The sequence below is a fragment of the Onychomys torridus genome, chromosome 5 (genome assembly GCF_903995425.1).
Source record: "Onychomys torridus chromosome 5, mOncTor1.1, whole genome shotgun sequence".
Classification (NCBI taxonomy): Eukaryota; Metazoa; Chordata; class Mammalia; order Rodentia; family Cricetidae; genus Onychomys; species Onychomys torridus.
This window is the reverse complement of record NC_050447.1, coordinates 38303050-38328169: the sequence shown is the minus strand read 5'-3', so window position 1 is coordinate 38328169 and position 25120 is coordinate 38303050. Positions and strand designations below refer to the sequence as shown.

The 25120-nt window shown below is 43.0% G+C and overlaps 1 protein-coding gene across 1 annotated transcript in view; it reads right to left on the bottom strand.

Moving 5' to 3' along the window:
- Nucleotides 1–25120, bottom strand: part of Hydin (HYDIN axonemal central pair apparatus protein) — a 350853-nt gene that overhangs the window by 147023 nt on the left and 178710 nt on the right. Inside the window, 5 exon segments of the mRNA XM_036188859.1 lie at nt 3953–4266; nt 11155–11298; nt 15503–15646; nt 17260–17533; nt 20805–21043. Coding sequence (XP_036044752.1) covers nt 3953–4266; nt 11155–11298; nt 15503–15646; nt 17260–17533; nt 20805–21043 — 1115 coding nt within the window.

Sequence of the window (25120 nt, the reverse complement as noted above, 5' to 3'; positions counted from 1 at the left end):
TGGTTACCTTCTTCCTCAGAACATGTCACTGCAGTGTGTCCTCCATGGTTTCTACATCTGCTTCCCCCACTAGCCCCATGTTCATGGCCCTGATGTGACAGCTGAGTTATTTATCAACTCTGGCCCAAATGATTCTTTGATTGAATGAACAAATGAATTATAAGCAAAGAACCAATATCAAGAGACAGGAAGATACTGAAGAGAGAAAGAAAATGGTTAAATATATGTTTGAACCAATGAAAAATTGAATGTATCATATTCAGCACTGGCCAAGTACATTTTTAAAATGTCATTATTTTAATTATGGAAATGGCCTCTCAAAAAGTAAAAAATAAATAGAGCATGCCCTTGCTCCCAGATGGAATAAGCTCATTTAGCTGTGTTACATCAGAATAATTTCACAAAATCCGGTATTCAAAGTGTATTAGGTCAGGTTGGCTGATTTTTCCATAATTATTTTAAATGTTCCTCTACAGAATTTTATTCCAAACCCAAACAGTCCATGGCATTTAATGAGCAGGCTCCAAGGCTCAGGCCCAAGACTGGCTGCCAGCTTCAATGAGACACTGGGTCACTGCTAGATGTCTACGGAAGACATCCAGAGCAATCCTTTGTTACCATGGTAACGTGCACAGGCAAGAAAAGGGCCGTTGTCATATATGAGATGAAGATTATGTACTGGAAGCCCTGACAAGCTACTAAGGACATAATAAGAGGTCTCCTCAGTCGGAGTGGCTGTGTACCATCTACAGCTGAACACTGAGCTGTCAAAACACGAAGGAAGGAAGTACACATTACTCCATCAGTCCTGGCCACAAACTAGGAAGAAAATGAGGTCCTCACCATCTCCCACTATTTTCCAACTCTGTGCATGTCTAGATGTATAACACGTGGACCAGAACAGAAACCCGTCCAAATATTCAGAACAAGCTATATGAAGCGCAATAGGGGCACACACTCAACGTATAGTCCATACTTTGGGTTTGGAATACTGATTGGGAAAACTCTAAAGGCCAATGAGATGGTTCATTGGGTTGAGGCACCTGCTGCTGAGCCTGATGACCGGAACTTGATCCTGGGGCTCACACAGGAGAGCTCCAACTCCTGTAAGTATACCCTGACCTCTGCGTGTATGCCATGGCATGCACCCCACCCTAGAGTAAATAAAGTGAAAACAAAACTCTAGGGACAGGGGAGTAGAGCTTGGCCAGTAAAGTGTTGGCCATACAGTGTGAAGACCCAAGTTTGATCACCAGAACCCACCTAGAAAGCCTGCTATGGCAGCATGAGCTTGTTGTCCTAGCACATGGAAGGTGTAAGAGGCTCACTGGCCAGTCAGACTAGCTCCAGTGAGAGACTCTGCCTCAACAAACAAACAAACAAACAACAAACAAACAAACAAACAAAATAGACACCTGCGGAAGAACGAAATTAGGCCCATAGCTCCCATTCATCCTGTACAAAAATCAACTCAAGCAGGATCAGAGGTTAATTTAAAACTTGAAGCACAGAAACTCTAGGAGAACACATCAGGACTCAGGTCTAGGCAACAGATATTGGAATGGAAGCTGAGTAGCACAGGAAACCATTCCAAGAACTGACAAAGAGACTGACACCAATGGAATAAAAAAGCTTCTGTAGAGCAACATGTCCGCCTGCGCTCCCCCCACCCCTCGCCACGCAACAGCCAACCAAACCTTCACAGACTACGTGGACAGAGCTGGAGACGTTCTGCGCCAGCCATGTCTCCGACAAGGGCTAATATCTAGAATATATAAAGAACTGAAAAAGTTAAACACCAGAGAAGCAGAGTTGCCAAGCAACAGACGAGACAATGACCTCAAGAGGACAGTGTTCAAGAGAAGAAATACACACGGCCAATCAGTGTTTGAAATAGCTTCCACAACTTTCTCCGCTAGGGAAACACAGCTTAAAACTATGGGACAGGAGCAATGGCTCCGCAGCTAAGACCCCAGCGAGGGGTGAGTGAGGGTGAACTAGAATGAGGCTTTAAGGGAGGGAGGTGGGGAATACAAACAGTGCAAAGCAAAGGGGGTACAGCAGGAGAGGAGGGCCGGGAGATGGGGGACAGTGAGGAGGAGAAACCGGCTGAAATGAGGTATGAATCAAAATGCCATACGGAAACCTACTGGGAGCCAATTCTTTTGAATATAAAATGTCATGTAATCACATATTTCCCATGTTTATTCATTGCCAATACTTTTTTTGACATTATAATTATTTCTCCCTTTCCTTATAACCTAACTTTAAAACTTACAAATTAATTTAAAAAAAACCATGGTGGATGGTGCCTGAGGAACAAGATCCCAGGTTGTCCTCTGGCTTCCACATGAATGTGCACATATGTGCATACATGTGCATGCACACCTGTACACACACACATGGTGCTGCAGACACACGGACATGCGCACACACATACACAGGAAACTCTGTAGCCAATGAAACAAAAATAAGTGGGGCTGCATCAAATCCCAAAGGCTTTCCACAGCAAAAGAAAAGGTCAACAGAGAGAAGAGGCCATCTATGGAGTGAGTGAAACTCACCATCTATACAACTAAGAAAGGGCTAATTTCCAAAACTAGTGAACAATTCCTATGATTTGATAGCCAAACCAAATCTCCAAAGCCCCAAACTAACGAGCCCATTTGAAAATGGGTTAAGGATCTGAATAGACATCATTCCAAAGACATACACATCGGGAGCAGTTACATCCAACCCTTCAGCATCAGCAATCATCACAGAAATGCAAAGCACAGCCCGGGTGGGCGATCCCCTCACAGCTGTTAGAGAAATGTTAGTGTGGTGAGCAGAGCATGCTGTTGCCAGGAGGCACAATGGCGCAGTTGCCATGGAACTGAGCACAGAGGCTTCTTAAGTTAAAAGAGACCTGGGGAAGTAGCTCTGTGCTAAAGCACAGCTCGTCTAGCACACCTGGAACTCTGGGTTCCACCTCCAGCATTAAAAATAAGTAAATAAAACCACCATCTAATCTAGCAGTCTCAGTCTTGGGTGTTTATTCAACAGGATTAAAATCAGGATCTCGAGGTCTGTTCCTTGCAGCATTATCTCTAAAGATAAGCCTTTCAAACAACCCAGCTGCCAACACAATGTGTAAATAGGGTGGAGCGTTTACATACATCAGAAAGGAATATCACTCAGCTTTTACAGATGGAAATTCTGCAGCATGTGACAGCATGTGTAAAACGTGAGGACATGATGCTTATCACTCAGCCACAACCCTGAGCCAATTCTTCACTTCCTTTAGGAGCCTCTCTACTGTTTCCCACAGGGATGACATCATCAGCTCTTCCTGGTAACAGTGTCCAGAGTTCCAGATTCTCCAGACCTTATCAACAGTGTTGCGGTTTCTTTTAAAATAGCCATTCTATGGTTCGTCTAAAATAATCAGATTCATAAGTCAAAGAATGGAATGGTGATTGCCTACATTTGGGGGAGAGGAGAATGGGTACCAACAGGCACAAGGCTTTAGTTAGGTAAGAAATGGTCAAGTTCTGGCAGTCTGCTGGAGAGCATCACACCTGGTGTCACTGTGCACTCGACATTTGTTAAGAGGGTAGATCTCACGTGACACGTTCTTAGCATGTGAAGTAATCAGTTAAAAACTCTGCAACGACTTTATTTTTACTGACAGACTTTCAGTGCACTAGCCACTGGACTTCAACAGAAAGTAAACTTTGGAATGTTCCTTCTTAACTTTGGCGGTGACAGGGTTTTCAAAAACATGTTCGCTTTCCTGTTCGGAAATGTGAGTTGAGCCCTGACTTTAGGTTCCGTTACTTCTGTCAGCAATGACTTACCGGACTGAAGGCACTCATGAAAGGCCAGTACAAAGAACACAATTAACCCAGAGGAAAGCTACACAGAGATAATGTGAGGAGCCCAGCCTGCGGGCTTCCCGGGAGGGGAGTACCTTATCTGACTTCCATCATCGTCCACCAGGAAGAACCAATGGAACTTGACAACCAGGGGGCTGCAGTTGGTGATGTTGATGTAGCGAATGACCTCGGTATCATTCAGGATGCAGCCGAAATCCACCTCCATCATCTCGAAGCTGAGGTTGGGGTAATGCACTTCTCCGCGCAAGCACAGGTTGTCCACCTGGGGGTGCTCTACATACTTAATAGACAGCATCTCCTCTGCCACCCAGTTGTTCAGGTCATTTCTGTAGGAGGGGTCAAACTTGACCAGCAGGCTTTTCTCCTCATTGACCTCCAGTTTTATAGGCTATGAACAAGATAACACGAAGTTACCAACTCCTATACTTCAAAAGTCCAATGTGATACATGACACAGGACAGTCAAAATCCTGTACATCCACAACTTTACACACACACACACGTTCATGCATATTTCTTTAAACACATGCCTATGAATAATTAACAGCTATTGGTTGGGTTTAAAAACTAATTTTGTCTCCCAAACTCATGCTGAAATTGGATTGTCAGTGGGGACAGAGTCTAGGAGTGAGTTCTTTTCCGACGAGACCTGGCTACTTGAAATACGAGTGGGTTGTTACTAAGCAACACTGACCCTCATGACATTCTGCCCCACATACCCTCTTCCCTCTCTGCTCTCTCTCTCTCATCACCTGAAGTGCACAAGGCTTTCCCATTGACACCATGCTTTTGACCTGCACAACTGGGAACTAAATAAACCTCATTTTCTTATAAAGTATTCAGCCCAGATATACTGTTGGTCCATCAGCGCACAGACCAAGATAGCTATAAATGTGCGTGTGTGTGTGTGTGTGTGTGTGTGTGTGTGTGTGTGTGTGTGAGAGAGAGAGAGAGAGAGAGAGAGAGAGAGAGAGAGAGAGAGAGAGATCTGAAGGAAAAAATTCTGCTAAGAACTTTAGGGTTGTAAGAACTGACGAACTGCACAAAGTCAGCCTGCAGTGAGTACGCATCATTATATAGTCTTAAAAATTTGAACTTATTTTATTGGTGTGTTTGTGTGCCTGCTTGTCTGTGTGTGCACCACATGTGTGCAGGTGCCCATAAAGCCAGAAGGGGAGTTAGAACCACTGGAAGTAGAGGCGCACGTGGTTGTGAGCCGTGCGGGGGCTGGGAATCAAACCCGGCCCTCTGAAAGATTAGCAAGTGCTCTTAACCACCGAGCCATCTTCTCAGCCCCTTATTAAATCTCAAATGAAAATAAACTAGGTTGGAAAATGTTCTTGCTGGACGAATGGGAAAGTTCTTTCCTTAAGATAAATTTAAAGCTGTCTGAAGCATGGAGGAATGGGCTTTGTACAGAGTGGCCCAGAAAGGATCAGATTTAATTTTAATGTCTTCCATCGCCTGTAACACTAAATATTAAGGACTGTGTTATTCACTTCCCAGAGTTTTCTGTTCAACATAAAAGGACACGAAGTGCAAGGTTTGTCTGTTATGTTTTCTTCATTCTCTCCTGATTTCCAGTCTCCGTGGGTCCCATGGTATTCTGTCTGTCTGTCTGTCTGTAGTAAAGCTACTTCATGGTTTGCAATGGCAGGGCATGAGTCAGGGGTAAGTATTTATGGTGGCTTTCACTGCTCCACAGGGTTTACACAGTCCATTTACCTAGGACCCATTTAACTGTGTACTTCAGTTGATAGAACCAGTCAGCTGGTGTGTGTGTGTGTGTGTGTGTGTGTGTGTCTAAGAGAGGGAGACAGAAAGAGGAGGGGGAGGGAGGAAGGGAGGGAAGAGAGCGAGAGCATAAGTACTCCGATCTGTCTAGTCCCTTACTGGATACCTGTTGCCTCTGGCACACATGCACCCGGGTACAATTTAGACAGAGACATTTCCACGTATCTCCACATATCTATTTTTGAAGATTGACTTATTATTTTTTTTTATTTATTTTGTTTTTCAAGACAAGGTTTCTATGTGTAACAGCTCTGGCTGTCCTGGAACTCTATTTATAGATTGGGCTGGCCTTGAACTCACAGAGATCCACCTGCCTCTCCCTCTGGAATGCTGGGATCGAAGGTGTGTGCCACCACTGCCTGGTACTTAAAATTGTTTTGAGAGGCAAGATTTTGTAGAAATTAAGCAATCTACAAAATCTAAAAACTTTAAATTAGAGATCCTTCACCATGCTATTGCTTGGAGTTAATATTTTTGGTAGATGTTAGTTATAGGCATGATGGGTAAAGGGTTGGACTTTATAAAAATAGGATTTCATTATATTATTTTATTTAAAATATATGGTGAACTTTAAGAAACCAGAAGACAGGGGTTGGGGATTTAGCTCAGTGGTAGAGCACCTGCCTGGCAAGTGCAAGGCCCTGGGTTTGATCCTCAGATTCCAAAAACAAACAAGCAAACAACAACAACAAAACCCTGAAGACAGAGGTCTGGAGAGATGGCTGTGCTTAAGAGCATGCATTGCTCTCCCAGAGGACTCAAACTCAGTTTCAGGCACCCATACTGAGTGCTCAAAACTGCCTGTAATTCCTGCTCAGGGGATTGGACACCACCCTCTTTGGGACTCGCCCCAGCACCCATGCACATACCTGCACACACACACACATATAATTAAAAAGAAGAAAAACAAATCTTAAACCAGAAGACAATTTTTTTTTTTTTTTCCCGTAAGGGACTTTAATCACAAGTTGGAAGACTCCCAAGTCAGTTGCTTGTATTTGAAGCTGGGTTCTCCCAGTTTCCAGCTATATGACACTGGAAAACATGTAGAAGCTTAGTTTCCATGTCTATAAAATGGGGGGTAATGACGGTACCTCCCACTCTCCCTGTTTTGAAGAGGATAGAATGAATTCATATAGGTGAGGTGTTTCAGGATATAGTGCGTGGTATATAAGTATTATGATGACCTCTTCTCAATAAAGAAAATGATGGCTAAATGCTAAGCAGTTTTTATTGATATCTGGCTGTAAATAGGGTTGGCCCTCATCAAGGAAACTTTTCTTTGCAATAGATGTAGACCAGTACAGAAAACCACAACCAATCAATATGCAGAGTTGTGGAGCCCAGTCCCAATGAATGCATCTACAATACTCCTGCACCCAAGGCTTAGGGAACATTGTAAAGGGGAAGTGGAGGAGGAGAGTTCAAAAGCCAGAGAATCATGGAGTTTGCTGTGAGATTGTGTTTCCTAGTAATTTCAGAAGCTACACCCATAAATTCTCACCAACATGACTCCCCAAATGTTCTGGGTCAGCATTACAGTGGTTTTTGGACCCCAAGTGCCTGCCTCCTTTGATTCTTTGGATGAATCTCGCCCACTGTCGATTCTTTTAAACAAGGGGGTGTGACTGGCTAGTGAGTCCTTGTGTCCAGAGAGTATCTTCTTTTATCTTTTTTCCTCAAAGGATATCACGGCTGGCTCTACAATCCTTGCATCACAATTTCTTTCTATTAAAACTCTAGTAACTTTCTTGGTAGCCTTAAGTTATTGTGGAGAAGTTTGAGGTCACTATAAAAAAAATAGCTTTCTTCTTTTCTGCTTAGATGTTATAGCTCCTGGGTTATCAAGGAGTCTCGTGACTTTACTAAGATGTCTCATTGTTGAATAGCCTATACCATTTTGTCTTGGGACAAGTACAGACCTTATTCTAAAAGTGATTTCACTTATATTAGATAGATCAATGAAAATCAGCTCAGCCTTCTACTCATCTTCACACATCTACCCCAGTTTCCCTCACATGAGGTAACTAGCTTTACAAGTGTCTTATCTTTGTAGACATCCTACAGACATAAAATCACATTTGTGCATGTTTACTTTTTACATCTGATGGCACATCATTCCTACTCATCTGCATTTCACTTTTCTGGATATTAGACCATCCAATATCTGTCTTTTGAAAATATTTTATTTTTAATTATGTGTCTGTGTGAATCTATGAGTGTATTGGTGAAATTATTAAGGCCACTCCACGTAGTTAAAAGGGAGGTTTATTTTGTGGGGTAACTTAGAAATGAAGGGGTAGGTTGCAGGGTCTGGCAAAGGTATAGGGCAGTCCGGCGGTGTTCTCTGGACAACTCTGCTTGGTCTACCTCCAGCGTCCAGCGTCCTGGAACCAAGAGAGCCACCTCCTCTTGCTCCTCGGTCTTCCGCTCCCTCCTCTGCTCCGCCTTGTGGGCGTGATCATTACTGAAGCCTCAGTGGGGGTTGGAACTTCCAGGCCAATGCTGAGATGGCTATCCACTACATGAGTGGGTATGTGTACATGAGAAAAGGTACTGGTAGAGGCTAGAGAAGGTGCCATATCTCTTGGAACTGGAGCTACAGGTAGTTCTAAGCCATCCGGTGTGAGTGTTGGTGAGTGAACCTCAGCCCTCTGGAAGCACAGCAGGTACTCTTAACTGCTGAGCTATTTCTCTAGTCCCTGCCTCCTTTAAAAAAAAAAGCTTCATTTTACATCATTCTATAATCCTGCTGTCATTTACTCAATCAATCCCTCACGGTTACTGGCCCCTAAACGCTTGCCCTCATAAGCGGTTGCCAGATGGATACTCTCGTCCCTTGCTTGTGGTCCATCCTGTATCTTGGGCCTGTAGAAATCCCACTGCACACTGCCCAACATCATGGGACAGTGTGTCCACACACCCTGCCTAAGCTAAGTGCTCTCCACCCTTCGCTCTTTGCTAACCTGACAGGAGTATTGCATGGCTCTGTATGCCTCTGTTCGCCTCAATGTGAGCAAAGCAGAGCCTGCCTTCATGTGTTCGAGTCATTTCGTTTTCCTCCTGTGAACTCGACTCTCTTCTTCTGGCTTTCTATTGAGCTGCAGCTCTTTTTCTCGTTGATTCATGGAAGTTCTCTATTTTTAATAAATTAGAATTTTTTATTAGGGCTATGTTAATAAGTAATATGAAAACTAAAAGTGTGCCACTGGGAACAGGAGCTCTTGACCCATCCTGCTCTCTCCTCCACTAACAGGCCATCATTTTAAAATCTTTTTAAAATAGTTATTCATTTATTTGTGTGTTTGTGTGTGTATGCGTGCACGTGTGCGTGTGTGTGTGTGCGTGTGCGTGTGCGTGTGCGTGTGTGTGTGTGTGTGTGTCTGCTGAGTTTCCAAGTACCACATGTATATGGGAACCCACGAAGGCCAGAAGATGATATCAGGTCCCCTGGAACTGGACTTACACAGGTTATGAGCCACCATATTGATGCTGGGAACTGGATATAGGTCCTCTGCAAGAGTAGTCAGTGATCTTAACCATGGAAGCACCTCTCCAGTCTTCCATTTTTTAATTTTTGTCATGGGGTTGGTACATGGCACAATTTTCTTGGGCCAAGAAGGGATGAATAAGCAATGCTTACAGCTGGGTACCAGAATGAGGAAGAGGGCGAGGGGCTAATCTGAGACCACAGCACAGACACCGCCTGAAGCACAAGACTTTCCCCCAATATTTTCACCCATATTTCTAAAGAAGAGTACCATTTTTGTTTTGTCCATATTTTCTTGGTGGAGTCTGGTACATACAGTCGCCCCATCTTCAGCATCCCCTCATATGCATTGCCTCTCATCTCAGAGACATCTAAAGCCCACTGTTGTAGTGGGTAGCCATCCCAGCATTGGCCTGGAAGTTCCAACCCCCATTGAGGCTTCGGTAATGGTCACGCCCACAAGGCGGGGCAGAGGAGGAGGTGGAAAACCCAGGATTGAGAGGAGGTCTCTCTCTTGGTTCTGGGACGCTGGATGCAGGAGGTAGACCGAGCAGAGTTCTCCAGAGAACACAACCAGACTGCGCCATACCTTTGCCAGACCCTACAACCTATCCCTTCATTTGTAAGTTACCCCACAAAACAAACCTCCCTTTTAACTATATGGAGTGGCCTTAATAATTTCACCAATACACTGGGTACAACACCTTTGTTCTTCACAACTCCATTGCAACATTTTCTGGGATGCAGATTTAAACAGCATTTCCCTCCTCCAACTCATTGTAAAAGTATCATTCTATCTACCTAAGTTAGCTTCAAATCTCCTTCTTTAGTTCCATCTATCCTCTACCTACTTCTTAGTGCTATAGACTCTTAATCTTTTGGGGCAGGGAGGGGGTTTCTGCTTTTATCCCATTATAAGTGCAGGAAGAAAGACAGTGGACCAAGACTTCCAAGTAAGACTGGTACTCACATCTGCATCTCCACATCCTCCCATCCAATTGTCTCCTGTGCTCTGTGATGTCACCTGCCGTCTCTTGGAGGACTCATGCCTCATCCTTGAGGTTTCTTCAGAGCCAGGTCATAGGACTTTCTCTGAGGCTATTGAGAGCTAAAGGCCTGTCCTGTTGGCCTTCCTTGGTGAAGTCCCACTTCGGACTTGTCTCTTCTTTACTTTTCTATGTTGAGAAATCTTAGCTGATTTTTCCTCTATTGTGGTTGAAAGAGACCAGATGGGTACTGTCTGGTACACCCTCTTCCCAAGCACTCTGTCCCCACCCACTTCAAAGGTGCCATCTTGCTGAATGTGGCTCATAGCAAATCTCTTTAAGTCACAGGCCCTCTCATGAGATCTGGCAATTGTTCTCTGCCCTCATTGGTGGTCTGTTTAGAAAGGGGAGGCTGAGCTCTTCAGATGGAGGATGAGCTTGATTTCTCCTTCACCCCTCCTCTTCCGCCTACCCATGGCCCTCAATTCTACTGTAATGCTCACGCCCAGCAAAGATCATACAGACACCTCAAGGGGCTGTTTAGAGAATGCTGCTTCCAGCCTCACACTGGCAGCTGAGGCAGGCTTGCAGCCATTTCTTTCCACTTGGATCAGCTTTCTTGGTACTTGGAGATGAGCTTATTCACTGGGAGACTGGACTTGACCAGTTCCTTGAGGTAGGGTCTTTGGCTAGACTTCATTAGTAGGAAGTCATTGTCTTGTATAGATTAACTTCATTATGAAGGGCAGGAGTGAGTAGGTTATCGTGCTGGGCTGGAAGGTCTTATGCCATGCATGAGTCTTCCCACTGACTGAGAGTTGAAGTTATTGCTTATTTGCAATTTTCTGTATTCATTTTCTTATTGGTTTCTTGGGTCATTTTGTATTTTTTTTCTGGACTGAAATTAGGCAGTATATTTTTATTCTCTTCCTTTTCACACACACACACACACACACACACACACACACACACACACACACACACACACACGCTCCCTGCTAAGTTACCTTAGGAGTTGCGGGCAGCAGGGATTTATCAGTCTCACACATGAAGAAGGGTCCAGTTGTTGTAAGCAGCATGTTTACAGGCAAGGTAGTGATGTTCTTTATAGTCAAGGACTGGTAATCAGGTTCCAGAATGGTGTTGGGCTTCTGCACAAGAAGAAATGGAAAAAGAAGAAATAAAGGCAAGCCACAGTAAGTACAGTAAGCCCCGAGTTACAGGTCTCATTAGTTCTGAACAAAAACCTTAGCACCCCTCCCTTCACAGAGACATTTATTTCCCCTGGTAGAGGTTTACAGAAATGAAGTGGAATGAAGTGTGTTAGGATTCTGAAACATGAACTTACATAACCCAGAAAACAGAGAGTAGATTTAAGAGAGGCCCTTAGTGCTTAGTTTAAAACAAAACAAAACAAAACAACTCCCCCAAACCCAACAGAAACCCAGCTACTAGAGCAAACTGTCACTGCCACACTACATACACTGCACATACTACACACACTGCCATACTGCACATACTGCCACACTACATACACTGCACATACTAGACACACTGCCACAATGTGCACACTACACACACTGCCATGATGCACACACTGCACAGACTGCCACACTATGTGCATTGCACACACTGCACACACAACTGCCATACTGCACACACTGCCACACTGTGGCACATACTGCTATGGAACAAAGTTTAATAAATCTGTGCTAGCTTGAGAAAGACTTGAGGAATTGTTACAACAGAGAAAACATTTAGCTCTTATGTGATTTTCCCCCTTCAGTTTAAAATATTCACTTTACAGACATGCTTATGTTGCTACATTGGCAAATACCATACATCTCCCCTGTAAATTTCCCCAATAGCAGAAGAGGTGAGGCTGAAGCTGTCTATCTCTGTGAGACCTGCTGGACTGCATTTCTCAAGTAGAGAAAGGGATGGAATGGTTCTTTTTTTAAAATTTTTATTTATTTATTTATTTGAATTTTTTGTTTGTTTGTTTTCCGAGACAGGGTTTCTCTCTGTAGCTTTGCGCCTTTCCTGGATCTCGCTCTATAGACCAGGCTGGCCTTGAACTCACAGAGATCCACCTGCCTCTGCCTCCCGAGTGCTGGGATTAAAGGTGTGCGCCACCACTGTGTGGCATGGTTCTTGAGTGAGATGCTTTTGCTTAGGCTGGGTTTTCCTCACGCTAATGTTGGGGTTTACATTCATCTTGGTGTGATCTAAAAAGGGGTACTTTAGCATCAGGAGGAGGTAACCAGAAGCCTCAACCTATAGCCTCTAAGGTGAGAACTATGATAATTTGGGGGTTCTTTTAAAAAAAATGTAGCCCTTAAAAACAGTCTCCACATTTTGACTTGCTTTTTCTCCTCATTCTAATTTTATCACCCCACCCCGACTTTCACATTTTGATCTGGCTGAGTCTTCCAGCTGTTCTTACAGCATCATCTTCCCCGCACCACGGCTCTTGGTCTTCCCAAGCCCTGCCTGCCTCCATCAGCTCCCATGGACTGCCAAGGTTGTGTCAGAAGTCTGGTCTGGTATTTGTCATATGATGCCAGCCTTTGGTTCTCTCTACGAAGGGGACACAGACACTGACCCCCTCTGCACTATCAGTTTGTGGAGGCTTCCCAGAGAACCGTCCACACAGTGACCTTCCCTGAAGGCTGCTGTGTCACTGCAGATGGCTTGACAGTGAAGAAGCCACACTTGGTTGGTTTTGGCAAGAGGCCATTCAGAGGTTAGTGATGAGAAGGAGCTGAAGTCTGGAGAAACCAATCTATTTTAAAATGACCCCTTCTTTCTGGGTTGTTTGTCTCCCAAATATCAGTAGACAGAATCTGCATCTGGAACTTCATGAAGCGAGGAGGCTGAAAAGTTTCAGCTGACCTTTCCAGTCCCACAGAGATGCTGTTTCATCTCCAGAGTGCATGAACAATACAAATAGCAAGGAGTTGACTGAATGACAGGGTTTATATCTTTATATTATAAGGTACCATATGACACATACTGCCCTAGGCCAACAGCAGGAGGCAGAGCAGTTATGTGCTGGACAATTCAGTCTGAATGCCAAGCCCTCACAGGTCTCTTGTGCATGCCAGGTAATGTGGATATATTTCTTCATCGTCTCTGATAAATTCTAATGATGGGCAGGAGATGAGCAATGGGAAACATGGTGGGGGAGAATTCAAGCTTCTGAATTTGAGGAGAAAGAAGGGCAGAAGCAACTAGCAGGAAGATCAGAGGCCACCTTGCAAGAGCTGGTATGTCCTTCCACTATGTGGGTCCTGGGGGGATTGAACTTGGGTCATCAGGCTTGGTGGCAAGTACCTTTACCTGGTAATGACAATGAACCATTTCATTGACCCCAATCCACTTCTTAATCCAATGAGAAATTATTACCGCATTCAGAATTTTGCATGTTTTAATTTAGTGATCAACTCTAACAACAGGCATTGAAGCAAGAATCTGTTACCTTGCTTCTGTCAAAGGTCAGAGGATAGAAGACAAAAGGCACCCTGTCGGCATATGCTGTGTGTGCTTACAGGCTTAGAAAAACTGAATAAGAAACTACGCTGCATAGTTAACATGTAATGTCTTGCACAGAACCGATTTCAGTAAATCCTTGCTAAATTCTGTTTTCAGGGAAAATATGAAGCCACCAAATTCAGTGCAGCTGTTTGCCGATAAATATCTCTCCTGATTGCTTACAATGAAAGGTCTGAGAACATCAGTGAAACTTCCCAGGAACTCCCAAAGCATGACCGTGTTCAGTGTGTCATGGAGTTTGTCAGCTTCACAGCTAGCTCTGCTTCCACTCAAACCCTGACTCAACTTCATCACTACCCACGAGGCCTGCAAGCTGGTGAAGCCAGACTCTTCTCTCCTCTGTATCCACTGTAGGTGCCCAGTACGTGGCAGGCATTCAAAAACTCATTTTGAATTGAACTTGGATGTCTCCCTGGCCCCTTGGACTTTGTAAAGTTCCTTTATTCATATCCTACCAAAGCACCTTGTCCATGGGGTTCTCAACAGATTTACTGAACCAAGTCTGATGGAATCTACTTCCAGAATAAATGGTTCTGAGTACTCTCCTGCAAACTCTGAGGTGATGACGAGAACCCCAGTTGACCCACCTGTGACTTGTCAGGCACGGCCACACTCACACTTACCTGTCACAGCGCTAGATCATGGGACAATGGCTTAGTCAATTTTTGGTCTCTCCAGTAGGCTATGAGCTTCCCCAGGGAAGGGCTGGCCTCACGGCTGGATTCCTAGCATCAGACAGTATCTTGCACATGAGCAGTCTGAATAAACATTCTGCTTAGCAACCAGCACTCTGACGAGTTATTCTAATCATAAACCAGACCACATCTGTCTCCACTTTCGAAGTCCTTTAACAGCTTTCCAGAATGAACCCTAAAGTCCAGAACATGTCTAACACACATGCCATATGTATCTGGCCTCTGCCCATCTCCAAAAGACCTTCACCATTCTTGGTATAATCCCTTTCCAGGGTGGCTCTGGTCATTCTTGGCATGTTCTCTGTCTGGGGTCACCTCTCAATGTTCAGATCCCCCTAGGTCTTTTCCCAACAGAAGTCCTCAGCCTGGAGTTCTTTCCCTTTCTCTTGCCATTAGACTAACTTCTATCTTTACGTCAGTCTCAGCTTGAGGCACTTGCTCAAGGGAGCAGCCTTGGACTGAGTACACGGACAGCTAAGGCCACGCTTCCTGAGCTGCCCTTATCCTGTTTATCCCTGGGATTGGAACAATGACACTCCCCTAACTTGTGTATCGTCTTTAACCTCAACCAGTCTCTTGGCTTTGACTCTCTGTCTGGCTCACCAGATTTCCAACACCAGTACAGCCTCCAGCTTCAGACAGATGCTCTACCACGCAGACTAATTGGTTTTAGTTGATTACTTATTCCATAGCAATCTTAGGGGCAGTGTCAGCATCCTTATGTGTATCACAGAATGATAATGGAGCCTACCATGGTGAGGTTTGTGAAGGGCCCCTGGACATGTAGGTAATCGAGTACGGATGCCTAGCAATAGTAATCAGTAGGCGGTAGTCATTCTTACTAATTATTATAATTGTTGCTGATTCTATTCCAACCCTTTCTCTGCAGTAGTGTTTACTCTGGATGTCCAGTTCATAGAACTATAGGTTTACTTTCAGATTTTTAGCTAAATGTGTACTGGCCTCTGAAGCTTGAAAAGAAAAACAACACTGTCCTGGGGATGGGCAGTAACAGGATTCCCATTAGTTTAGCTTCTAAAATGGAAGCATGGACATGTTGTCTCTGGATAGAACACTCAGGCCTCCCCAGCACAGCCTCACTGACCTTTTCCAGTCGATAGATGAGCTGCCTGGTGGAGAGGTGGATGAGAGGTGCTATAAATTCACAGATGATGTTCACGGACATCAGCAAGCTTTTTCCCTTCTGGGCTCCGACGATGGCATGGCACACCAGCTTTTCTTTGACTCTCTACACACAACATACATCAGCAGTTCTGAAACAACTATACTCCAAAAAACTTAAAGGCCTCACAGTATAATATGGCTTTGGACCAAGGAAGGCCAGAGATTTATAAAGCAGAAAGGACCCAAGAGTAAATATATGCCATAAATAGAGTGGACTGATGAGCATTCAGGTTTGGGCTGTTAATGAACTCAACATTCTCCTGATTTGCAGGCCCACAGAGGGAAGCTTTCACTGAAGCTCCAGGTGTATTTAGTTTCCTTGTAGGCCAGATTTAACGTCCCTTAAAGCACGCTTAACTCTTGGTAACCACATTAGAAATATGCTCCTACTACAGACTGTGTTTTAAGATTAGGGCATATGTTATAGTCATCTTTGCATCCTTAATGCCTAGAAGTGTTTATCTCATGGCACGTATACAATCAAAGTTGGCTGATGCCCCAAATAACGAGAAAAGGGAAACATTATATAAGACTCCCCACTGAGAGGCTCCCTTTATGCAGGAAGGACGTATTCTACCTGAAAATACTTTGTGAAGAAATGATGTAAGAGAAATAAGGTGGAATCTGTAGCTAAAGAAGCTAGCAAATGGACCAGATTTCCACTTTACCTCTGGGAGACAATTTCTTCTTGCTTCTTAGTACATGAAGAGGGAATTCAGTGTTACTCTAAAAGCCTCCTAAGCGGGAGCTCTAGTAACATCTTATCTCATTCAGAAAGTCTGTGTTTGGGCATGGGAAAGACTCCTGGGTGACTAAACAAAGTTTTGGTTTTTGTTGTTGTTGTTGTTTTTGTTTTTTGTGCTTGGTGATTTCCAAACTCCATAAGGGACTGTAATAAACAGATACACAGTGCCAGTATGCTGAAGTGTTTTAAGCTGAGTGTCTGGTACTGATGTGAACAAAACTAGGAAATCCAGTGCTAGAGATTAACATGGCTATTTTATCTACACAAAATTATATGTGTAAGAATGTTTTGCCTGCACGTATATATGCATACCACATATATGCCAGGTGACTGAAGAGGCCAGAAGAGGGAGTGGAATTTCCTGGAACTAGAATTATACAGCTGGCTGTGAGCTGCCATGTGAGCGTTGGGAACTGAACACAGACCCTCTGCAAGAGCAGCCAATGCTTTGAACTGCTGAGCTATCTTTTCAGCCACTCCAAAGATGATGTTTTTAAATGGGGTATCATTTAGTCAGGCAAGGTTACAAAAATAATCAGAGATGTGGTTATAACAGAGGCAGCCCAGAGCATCTATAAAAGTATGCTATTTTCAGGAAAAAAAATAGAAAAGACTGCTAAATGTTAATAGGAAAATTTTCTTGGAATGAAAGCTGGACATTTTTCTACCAGGGACTTGCTGGCTGGTCAGTGTTGATTGTGGTAATAAGAACTGGCTTTAAACGGTCCTTTAAGGTTGGGGTTACAGTAGCTATAGAAACAAACAGAAAACTGAGCAGAGCTGAATCTTGAAAGCAAGGAATGCTGCCATGGTAACTCAGTGCTATGTGTAGCTGTTGAGATAAATGTCAAGGGACCTTCCTAAGAAACAGATACAGTACAGCAGAGATTTATTTGGGAGAAAAACAGCTTCTGAACATGCTCTCCTCTTACCCTGGGAATGGCAGAATAGCCTTCAAGGATCACATTAATTGTCTGGCCTGGGTACAGCTCCATCCTGACGGGGTGAAGTTGAAACACGGGGTTCCCTGTATCTGTGGGTTCCTGGGAGACCTGGAACTGGCAACAGCTACCAATAGGTCCCTTTTTCATCGGCTCCTTCTTACTTTGCTTTTCCTCGGGGTGGAAATCATCGTTCATCCAGAACAGTTGCTGGACCCGTCGTCCTTTGTTAGTCAGCTTGAAGCGGTAGTAGTGGGTGTCCAGGCTGGAAAAGAAGACCAGGCGTTGAGAGGCTCAGAGAGGACTATTGGGTTCAGCCCTACATCCTTGAGATTCACTCCTTTGGAAGTACTATAGAGTGAGCAACAAAACATTCCTTTAAAAAACCATGCAGGGAGTCTAGGTCACAATGCTACTAAGAACTAGTAGTGTGATTCCAGGGCTCCGAGGTAAGGTAATGAAAGCATAATACCAGCTGGAGGGGAGGCCCACTTTGAAACACACTGAATACATTTCTCCTGCTGGAGACAAGTCTGGTGATGGCGCGTTTCCTTTGAAGGTCAATGCGAACAACACACACCAGTTAAGTCTTGACAAGACAGAGGGCTGGTCGGAACATCAACTAGACTAGACACTTTCCTCAGACTGTCCCCTCCTTTCTTCACGCTTTCAAGCTGTACCTGTTTCATTAACTCATCCCTTCTCTATTTATGGGTTCTTCTTAAAGGCCTCTTTATTTGCCTAGCTCTTTATGAAGGAGCTGGGATTTCTAAGGAATATTGAAAGAAGTTAAAATTGTGTGCATGCCCTCAATTTATAGGCTTAATCAATATATTTGTCTTCAAGGAAAAAAAAAAAAGCTCATCTCAGGACAGGCAAGGTACTGCATGACTGTAATACTAGTGCGTGAGAGGCTGGGGCAAGAGGCTCACCATAAGTTCAAGTTAGGCTGGTCTACACAGGGAGTTCTAGGTCAACCAAGGTCACCTAGTGAGACCCTCTCTGAAAAATAGCAGCAGCAGCAGCAACAACACAAAACAAACAGCCAACAGTTACTTTTCTTTTAAAAACTTATTAGGCTTTGAGATTTCATCCCTTTTGCTTGACCTCGGGAAATGATATTGTATCTCACAAGTAAGTTGTAACATCAAATAGGTAATCAGGAGAAATAACTTTCAGTTGTCAGGGAAAAACCTTCGTCTCTAAATATTTGTGCTCACAGGGCATATTCAACAGAATAATCTTTAGCCAGCAATTGAACTTTCTGGCCAATGGTAAGTTTAGGGGAGAAAAAGTAAACATATATAGTATAAATAAACTAGATAGGGCCCTTACTGCTTATTTACATTATGATTTTAATATCACAGAAACCCATCCATCAGAGCCATTTTAATTTCCACTTTGGGAATGGAGAAAAGCTCTAAATATCTAAGAGATTTGCCCCAAATTATGCGATCAGAAGGACTGGCATATGGACATTCCTTTAGTTCAAGGTTTGGCCAACTTCCTCTGTAAAGAGATGAAGGATAACATGGTAGACTTTTGGACCACATGATCTCAGGCATAACTACCCAACTCTCCTTCTTAGGGTGAAAGTAGCCAGATGTGCTGGCTGCATGCCAACAGAACCTTCTTCATAGAAACAGGAGGTGGGTGACAGTGTACCTGTCATGGATTTTGTCGATTCTTTTGGTTATTGTTGGCATCATGATTATATGTTAATAAGGAGAACAACAGAGTTTAGAAAGAGGGGGAACTAATAGCTAACTACAGTTGGTTTATATATTCATAGAAACTGTTAGCTAGCCCTCAAATTTCCAGGCAAGGGTTGGCATATCCTTTTAGGGGATCATTTGATACTATTTACAGATTCAGAAAAATCCCAAGTGATTAAATATGGTGTGCAGACTATTGTTTTCTACAATGAGGCTTGTGTGCACTTAAGAAGTTTAAATGGACCAGGAGGTGGTGGTGCACACCTTTAATCCCAGCACTCAGGAGGCAGAAGCAGGTGGATCTCTGTGAGTTTGAGGCTAGCCTGGTCTACAGACTTACTTCCAGGACACTCAGGGTTATACAGAGAAACCCTATCTCAAAATACAAAACAAAACAAAACAAAAAACCACCAAGCAAGCAAACAAACCAAAACCAAACCAAACCAAACAAAAAACCAAAAAAAAAAAAAAAAAAAAAAAGTTTAAGTAGAAGCATTAGCATACAGCGCAACAAATGCCTTTCCTTCTGGCCAAGAGATAAAACAGAGAGAAAGGTTTTTATATTTACCTGACTCACAAACATATAACTGGACACGTGTAGAACACACAGTTCAACCCCTGGGTTGTCACTTACTTTGTTATTGCTTGTGGTTTTTCCAATTAAGAACTAAGGGGTGGGTGGGATTGTGGGAAGGACTTCTCAGAACATAATGCATGTGAGTTGGGTTCAGGGACTGTTAGATCAGAAGGCCAGAGGAGCAGCCATGAGGTGTGTTCCCACGACTGTACCTGAGCAGCACAAACCAGCCAAACTGTGGGAGTCAACTACTGATAACTGCAGAATGCCCCTGTGGAACCAGGGGTCTCCCTCTATTGCCTTTTACTGAAATATTCAGATGCTCTAGCTTTTTCTGGGCAGCCAGGGGAAACAACTGTGGCTCAATCCCTGATGCTATGATGGGGAAGCCAACAGACAAAATATGATCCATAAAATCACTAGCGTTGCAATGCCTGATATATCTGTAATGGCTTACCTTTCGAGGTAAGCACTGCTTAGATTACACTAAGCTGTGTCAGTATTTTCTACATTTGTGGAGAGGGATTCAAAGTGTATTGAAGTCAGAGGAGAAATTATGCAGAAATTCTGAATCCATCATAAAGGAGTCACCACCCCTTTCACCAGAGTGGGGGGACCTAGTCTAGAGAATGTAAGCAAGTGTCCCGGTTAGCATCACACAGCCTAGAATCATATGAAAACAAACAAACAAACAAACAAACAAACAAACAATAGCGTCTTGATTAAGTAATCACCTTTATGAGGGTGGTCTGTGGGCATGTCTCTAGGGGATAGTCTTGATCAGTAATAGATGTCAGAAGGTCCAGCCAGCCCACCGTGGGTGTTACTATTCCCTGAGCAGGTGGTCCTGAGCTGTGTGAGGAAACTAGCTGAGCAAGAGGGTCAGAGTCTGGGGGCCAGCAAGCAGCACTCCTCCATGGTTCCTGCCTTCGAGTTCCTGTTTCGAGTCCTGACTTCTCTCAAACGATGCACCATGAAAGGGAAGTGCCAGATGAAATAAACCCTCCCCCAAGTTGTTTTTGCGCAGAGTGTTTTATCAAAGCAACAGAAAGGAAACTAGAGCACAGGGTGATGACTTGGAAATGTCTTCTCATTGCAAATGTAACCAAGCTGTGACTGGAAAATGTTCATCAAGGAAGGAGAAAGTGAGAGTGGGACAGGAGAGGGAGGGGGAGCTAGTTCTCTTTAATTAAGACTGTGACATGTATAACTGTCTATACAATTGATCCATGATATCCCCCTACCTGAAATGTGCTCCCAGGTTGAGTTCTGGAGCAAAGGGCTTGTCGGACACGATGGTGGAACCAATCCCTGTGGCCTGGATAGGGATCCGGTAGGTGTTGCTGTGCTCCACCTCCAGGATGACTGTGTCTTTGAATGTCACTATGTCATCCAGGTTGGCAGTCAGGGTCAGTGGGAAGTCATCTTCTGCAGGAACCATGCCCTTACTGGGTTTGACCGTCCAAAGGGATTTCTTCTTTGCCTGCAACACAAGACTACAAGTTAGCTGGGCAGATGTTCTTGGCTGTTCATCTTGCTTATGCCAGAGTCTTCTGCTTCAAACAGCCTGCACTATAGAATTCAACATCAGAGACAAACATTCTACTCCTTTTAGAATCAAAGAAGCTGGATGTTTGTTGACTTCCTTTTTCAAAAAGCGGCCCGAGTCTGAAGAGCAAGGCCGCCCTTCAGCTTCGGAATGCTCTGTGAAGATGTATTGTGTCTCTTCCCTACGATGACAACTTCGGTCTCTAACAAGCTTCCCCTAATTATCTGCTCTAAGCTCACAATGCCGAGATGCCAACAGAAGGACCAGCATCCCTTCTGGAATTTTCAGAGAAATGCTTCTCAGAGGAGAAGTTTGTCGAATTAGAATAAAGATAAGCACCTTTTTTCAGAAAGTCATCCTGGCTTTTACCGTGTTTCTATAATAATTAGAAGAATTCCATTAGCTAAAATCCTAAGCTCATTTTGAAATCCGTTACAAGGCTGATTCAGAGTTGGAAGTGACACCTATCAGTTTATTGATGGCTTAGATAGTCATGGCACACCGATTTTCCTTCCCCAAAGTCTTGGTCAAAGCCAGTGTCTGCTAATGCCTCTTCTAACCATTGCTCTGGAAATGGCCAACCCAGCTTAGCATTCCTGGCCACTTTCACCTTGGTCTAGGTTTTCTTTCCTTAGCACTCATGGTGTTCTAACACAGTACATGATTTACCTATCATATTTATTGTCTCTCCCCCCACCCTGCAGTGGGATGTAAGCTCTACATAGGAGGGGGTTTGTCATTTGTTTGTGTGTTTGGTTGTTTTTTTTTTTTTCCACAAATATATCCCAAGTATCTATAGCAAGATATAGTACATGGCTAGACTACATGTATAATACAGTATATATAGCAGACACTCAATAGATACTTGACAAATGAAGCCAGGTATGGTGGTGTATACCTATAATCTCAGCACTTGGGGATGGGAGGCAGGGGGAATCTCAAGTTCAAGGCCAGCTTGAGCTGAATAGCAAGATCCTGAATCAAAAAGTAAACCAAAAGTTGAGTATATCAGTCTTTTATTAAAACTCTTTTTGATGTTAGTGTGTTAACTTCTTATATAGGATAATTTATTTACTTCAGGTTATAAGAAATCAAATTATTAGACGTTTCTTCCTTGTATTTCGTAGAGATATGACTCATTTGGCCCACTACACATTGTTTTTGGTCCTTCCTTGGAGTTATGCAGAGTAAATTCACAAACCCCTTATACTTAATAGTCCTTCAAATCCTGCATCCCAGATTTAGAGGGAAACCTCAGATGTCAAAGTTAGGTTAAGATGTCAATTATAAAAAAAGAGACTCCTGCTCTACATAATAATTAAAATATGATTTCTGCTTCTTTGATGGTAATCTATTTCTACTTTTAGACTCTGCTCTTGTCTTTGAAAGTCTATAGTGCAGTCTGTTTGGAATTTAATCTCTTTCTAGAGTCTTTTGTTTGATATTTTTATTTTGGGGTAATTATCAATCATTGTCTATTTAAATATTTTGCCTCATTCTTTATCCCTAGCATTTCAGAACTTCCTAATATTACCTCTCAATTATATTTGTCCTGGAATGTCCTCTGAAGGCTCCTGTGTTGAAGACTTGGCATCCAGTTGATGGTACTATTGGGAAGCAGTGGAAACTTAAAAGGTGGGGCCTAGTTAGAGGAAGTGAGGTCACTCACTAGGGCATGCCTTAAAGAGGATACTCGGAGCTGGTTTGTTCTACCATGTGCTCTCAGTCACAGGGACAAAGGTCCAAGTGGTCATGGCCCAAATCTCTGAAACCACAAGGCAAAGGTAAGCCTTTCTCCATTTAATGTGCTTTCCTTAGCCCTTTGTCACAGAGAGGCAGAGCTAACTGATCTGTCTCTTAGCCTCTTGACTACATTCCCTTCTTCTACTTTCTGATTTGTTTTGGATGGCTTCTCTCCAGTTTTCTTCCAGTTCCCTAATTCTCTCTTCAGCTGAATATGGTATGCTGTTAAACAAATCTATTTCATTCTTTATTTTGGAATTCAAAATTAGGACTGAATAGTTGATATTTATGTCTGTAAGGTTTTCAGTCTTTGGGAGAACTGCTAAGATTATGATTCTGATATCCAACAGATCGGCTACTCCTCCTGGTCATCTACAAATCTGATAAGCACAGGATTTTTGGATTTTTAATCAAGTACTATATATATCTCTATATATCTATATCTATATATGTGTGTGTGTGTATGTATACACACACACACACACACACACACACACACACACACACACACACACACAGAGCTGATGCTTAGTTTTTGTGGGAAATCCAAAGATGCCCAAAGCACACTCTCTTCCCCTGAGGAGCTGATGTGACATTGAGGGAAGTCAGGAGGAGGCTAGGGAGAAAGTCCTCAGAAGATCTAAAGGAACATGGTGCTGCTCCAGAGGAGGGCAAGCTAGAATCCGCCAACTGTGTGACAAATGTATTTTTCCTCCAAATGTGAAATTAGACCTAATTAACAAGTGGTGTGCTCCTAATTATATTACTATTGATTAAAAAGCCTAACATACTCTCTCTAATTGTAAGTATAGGCAATTATTTCAAAATTAATAAAAAAGCATCTTCTCTCTGTTCTAGTAGCTATTTCCACTCATTTAACTCTTGACTCTATTTCAGGGAAGATACTGCTTCTATAAAATATTTAGTTATTACCAGTAACACACTGAGAAAAGGCTACAAAAAAAAAAAAAAAAGAAAGAAAGAAAAGCCATGGAGATGGTTTAGAAGCTTCCAGGATAGGGACATAGCTAACTAGATAAGAATGTGATTATTTGCTTGAAAATCTTCCCCCGCTTCCCAGTCATGGGCTCAGGAGAAGCTTTCGACACTCAAGCATAGGGAGGAAAACAATGTATTTAAAAGAAAAAAAAAAACCACTCTGAGCTCACTGGCTTTGGAGACTATTTCAGTCTGAAATCATCCTTCTGTGGACTGGAGAGATGATGAATTGGTAAAGAGCATATGCTGCTCTTCCAGAGGACCCATGTTTGATTCCCAGCACCCACAGGAAGCTCACAACCATATGTAACCCCGTTACCAGGGGATCTGATGCTCTCTTCTGGCCTCCATGGGCTCCAGACACACAGATGGTGCACATACATACATGCAGGTAAAACACTCATACACATAAAATAAAAGTAGATAAATTCTAAAAAAAAAATAATAAATTTATTCTTCTTCCACTTAATTTCCATGGTGTATTTCTAGCAAAATAAAAAGGAGGAATGTAGAGATTCAGGTGACTCTATGAGACTCACAAACAATGGTGCTCGTCAGTCAGAAATGTCCCGAGAAACTTGCCAGGGGTTTAGAATAGGGTTGTGCTAAATGAGAAATACAGATCATGAGCAAAAGTTAAGTGTCTGCCACCAGGCACTGTCCCACAGGGTGACAATCCAAATCTAACTTACTTCTAGTACAGATTAAGAGGCTAGATCTGGTCAGTGGGACCCACTAACCACTGTGAGGAACTGACTCACAGGTATTTGTACAAGGAGAATCTAATATTTAAACTCAAATGTTCATTTCCCAATTGGAAATTGAGGACAAATCCTCAATTAGACAGACCAGAAAGCTAGTTACATTTCCTTGTGCTTTGCAAACCTACATGGAAAACAAGTAAATTGCATATTAAAATGTAAATGAATTAAATGAATCCCAGGAAAACATTTTTCAGATTTACAAATTGTGTGTAATGAGGATATAGATGAATGATGCTGAGGAAAATTTACTTCCATGTTGGCATTAATGGAAACTGTAGGAAGTAAAAAAAAAATCTTAGCATTCCTCATGATCTCTGAATGAGGAACATCTCTAGAGACACAGAAATAGAGGCAAACAATCAAACATTAAGGATTGTTCTAGATGCACTAGGACCTGGACAGAGATGGTATGTTTGTATCTGAAGGACACTTGTACTAAAACATTGCATGATTCACTATTTTCCAGAATTCCTCTGTCCCTTAATTACTCACTCTCACCTCATCC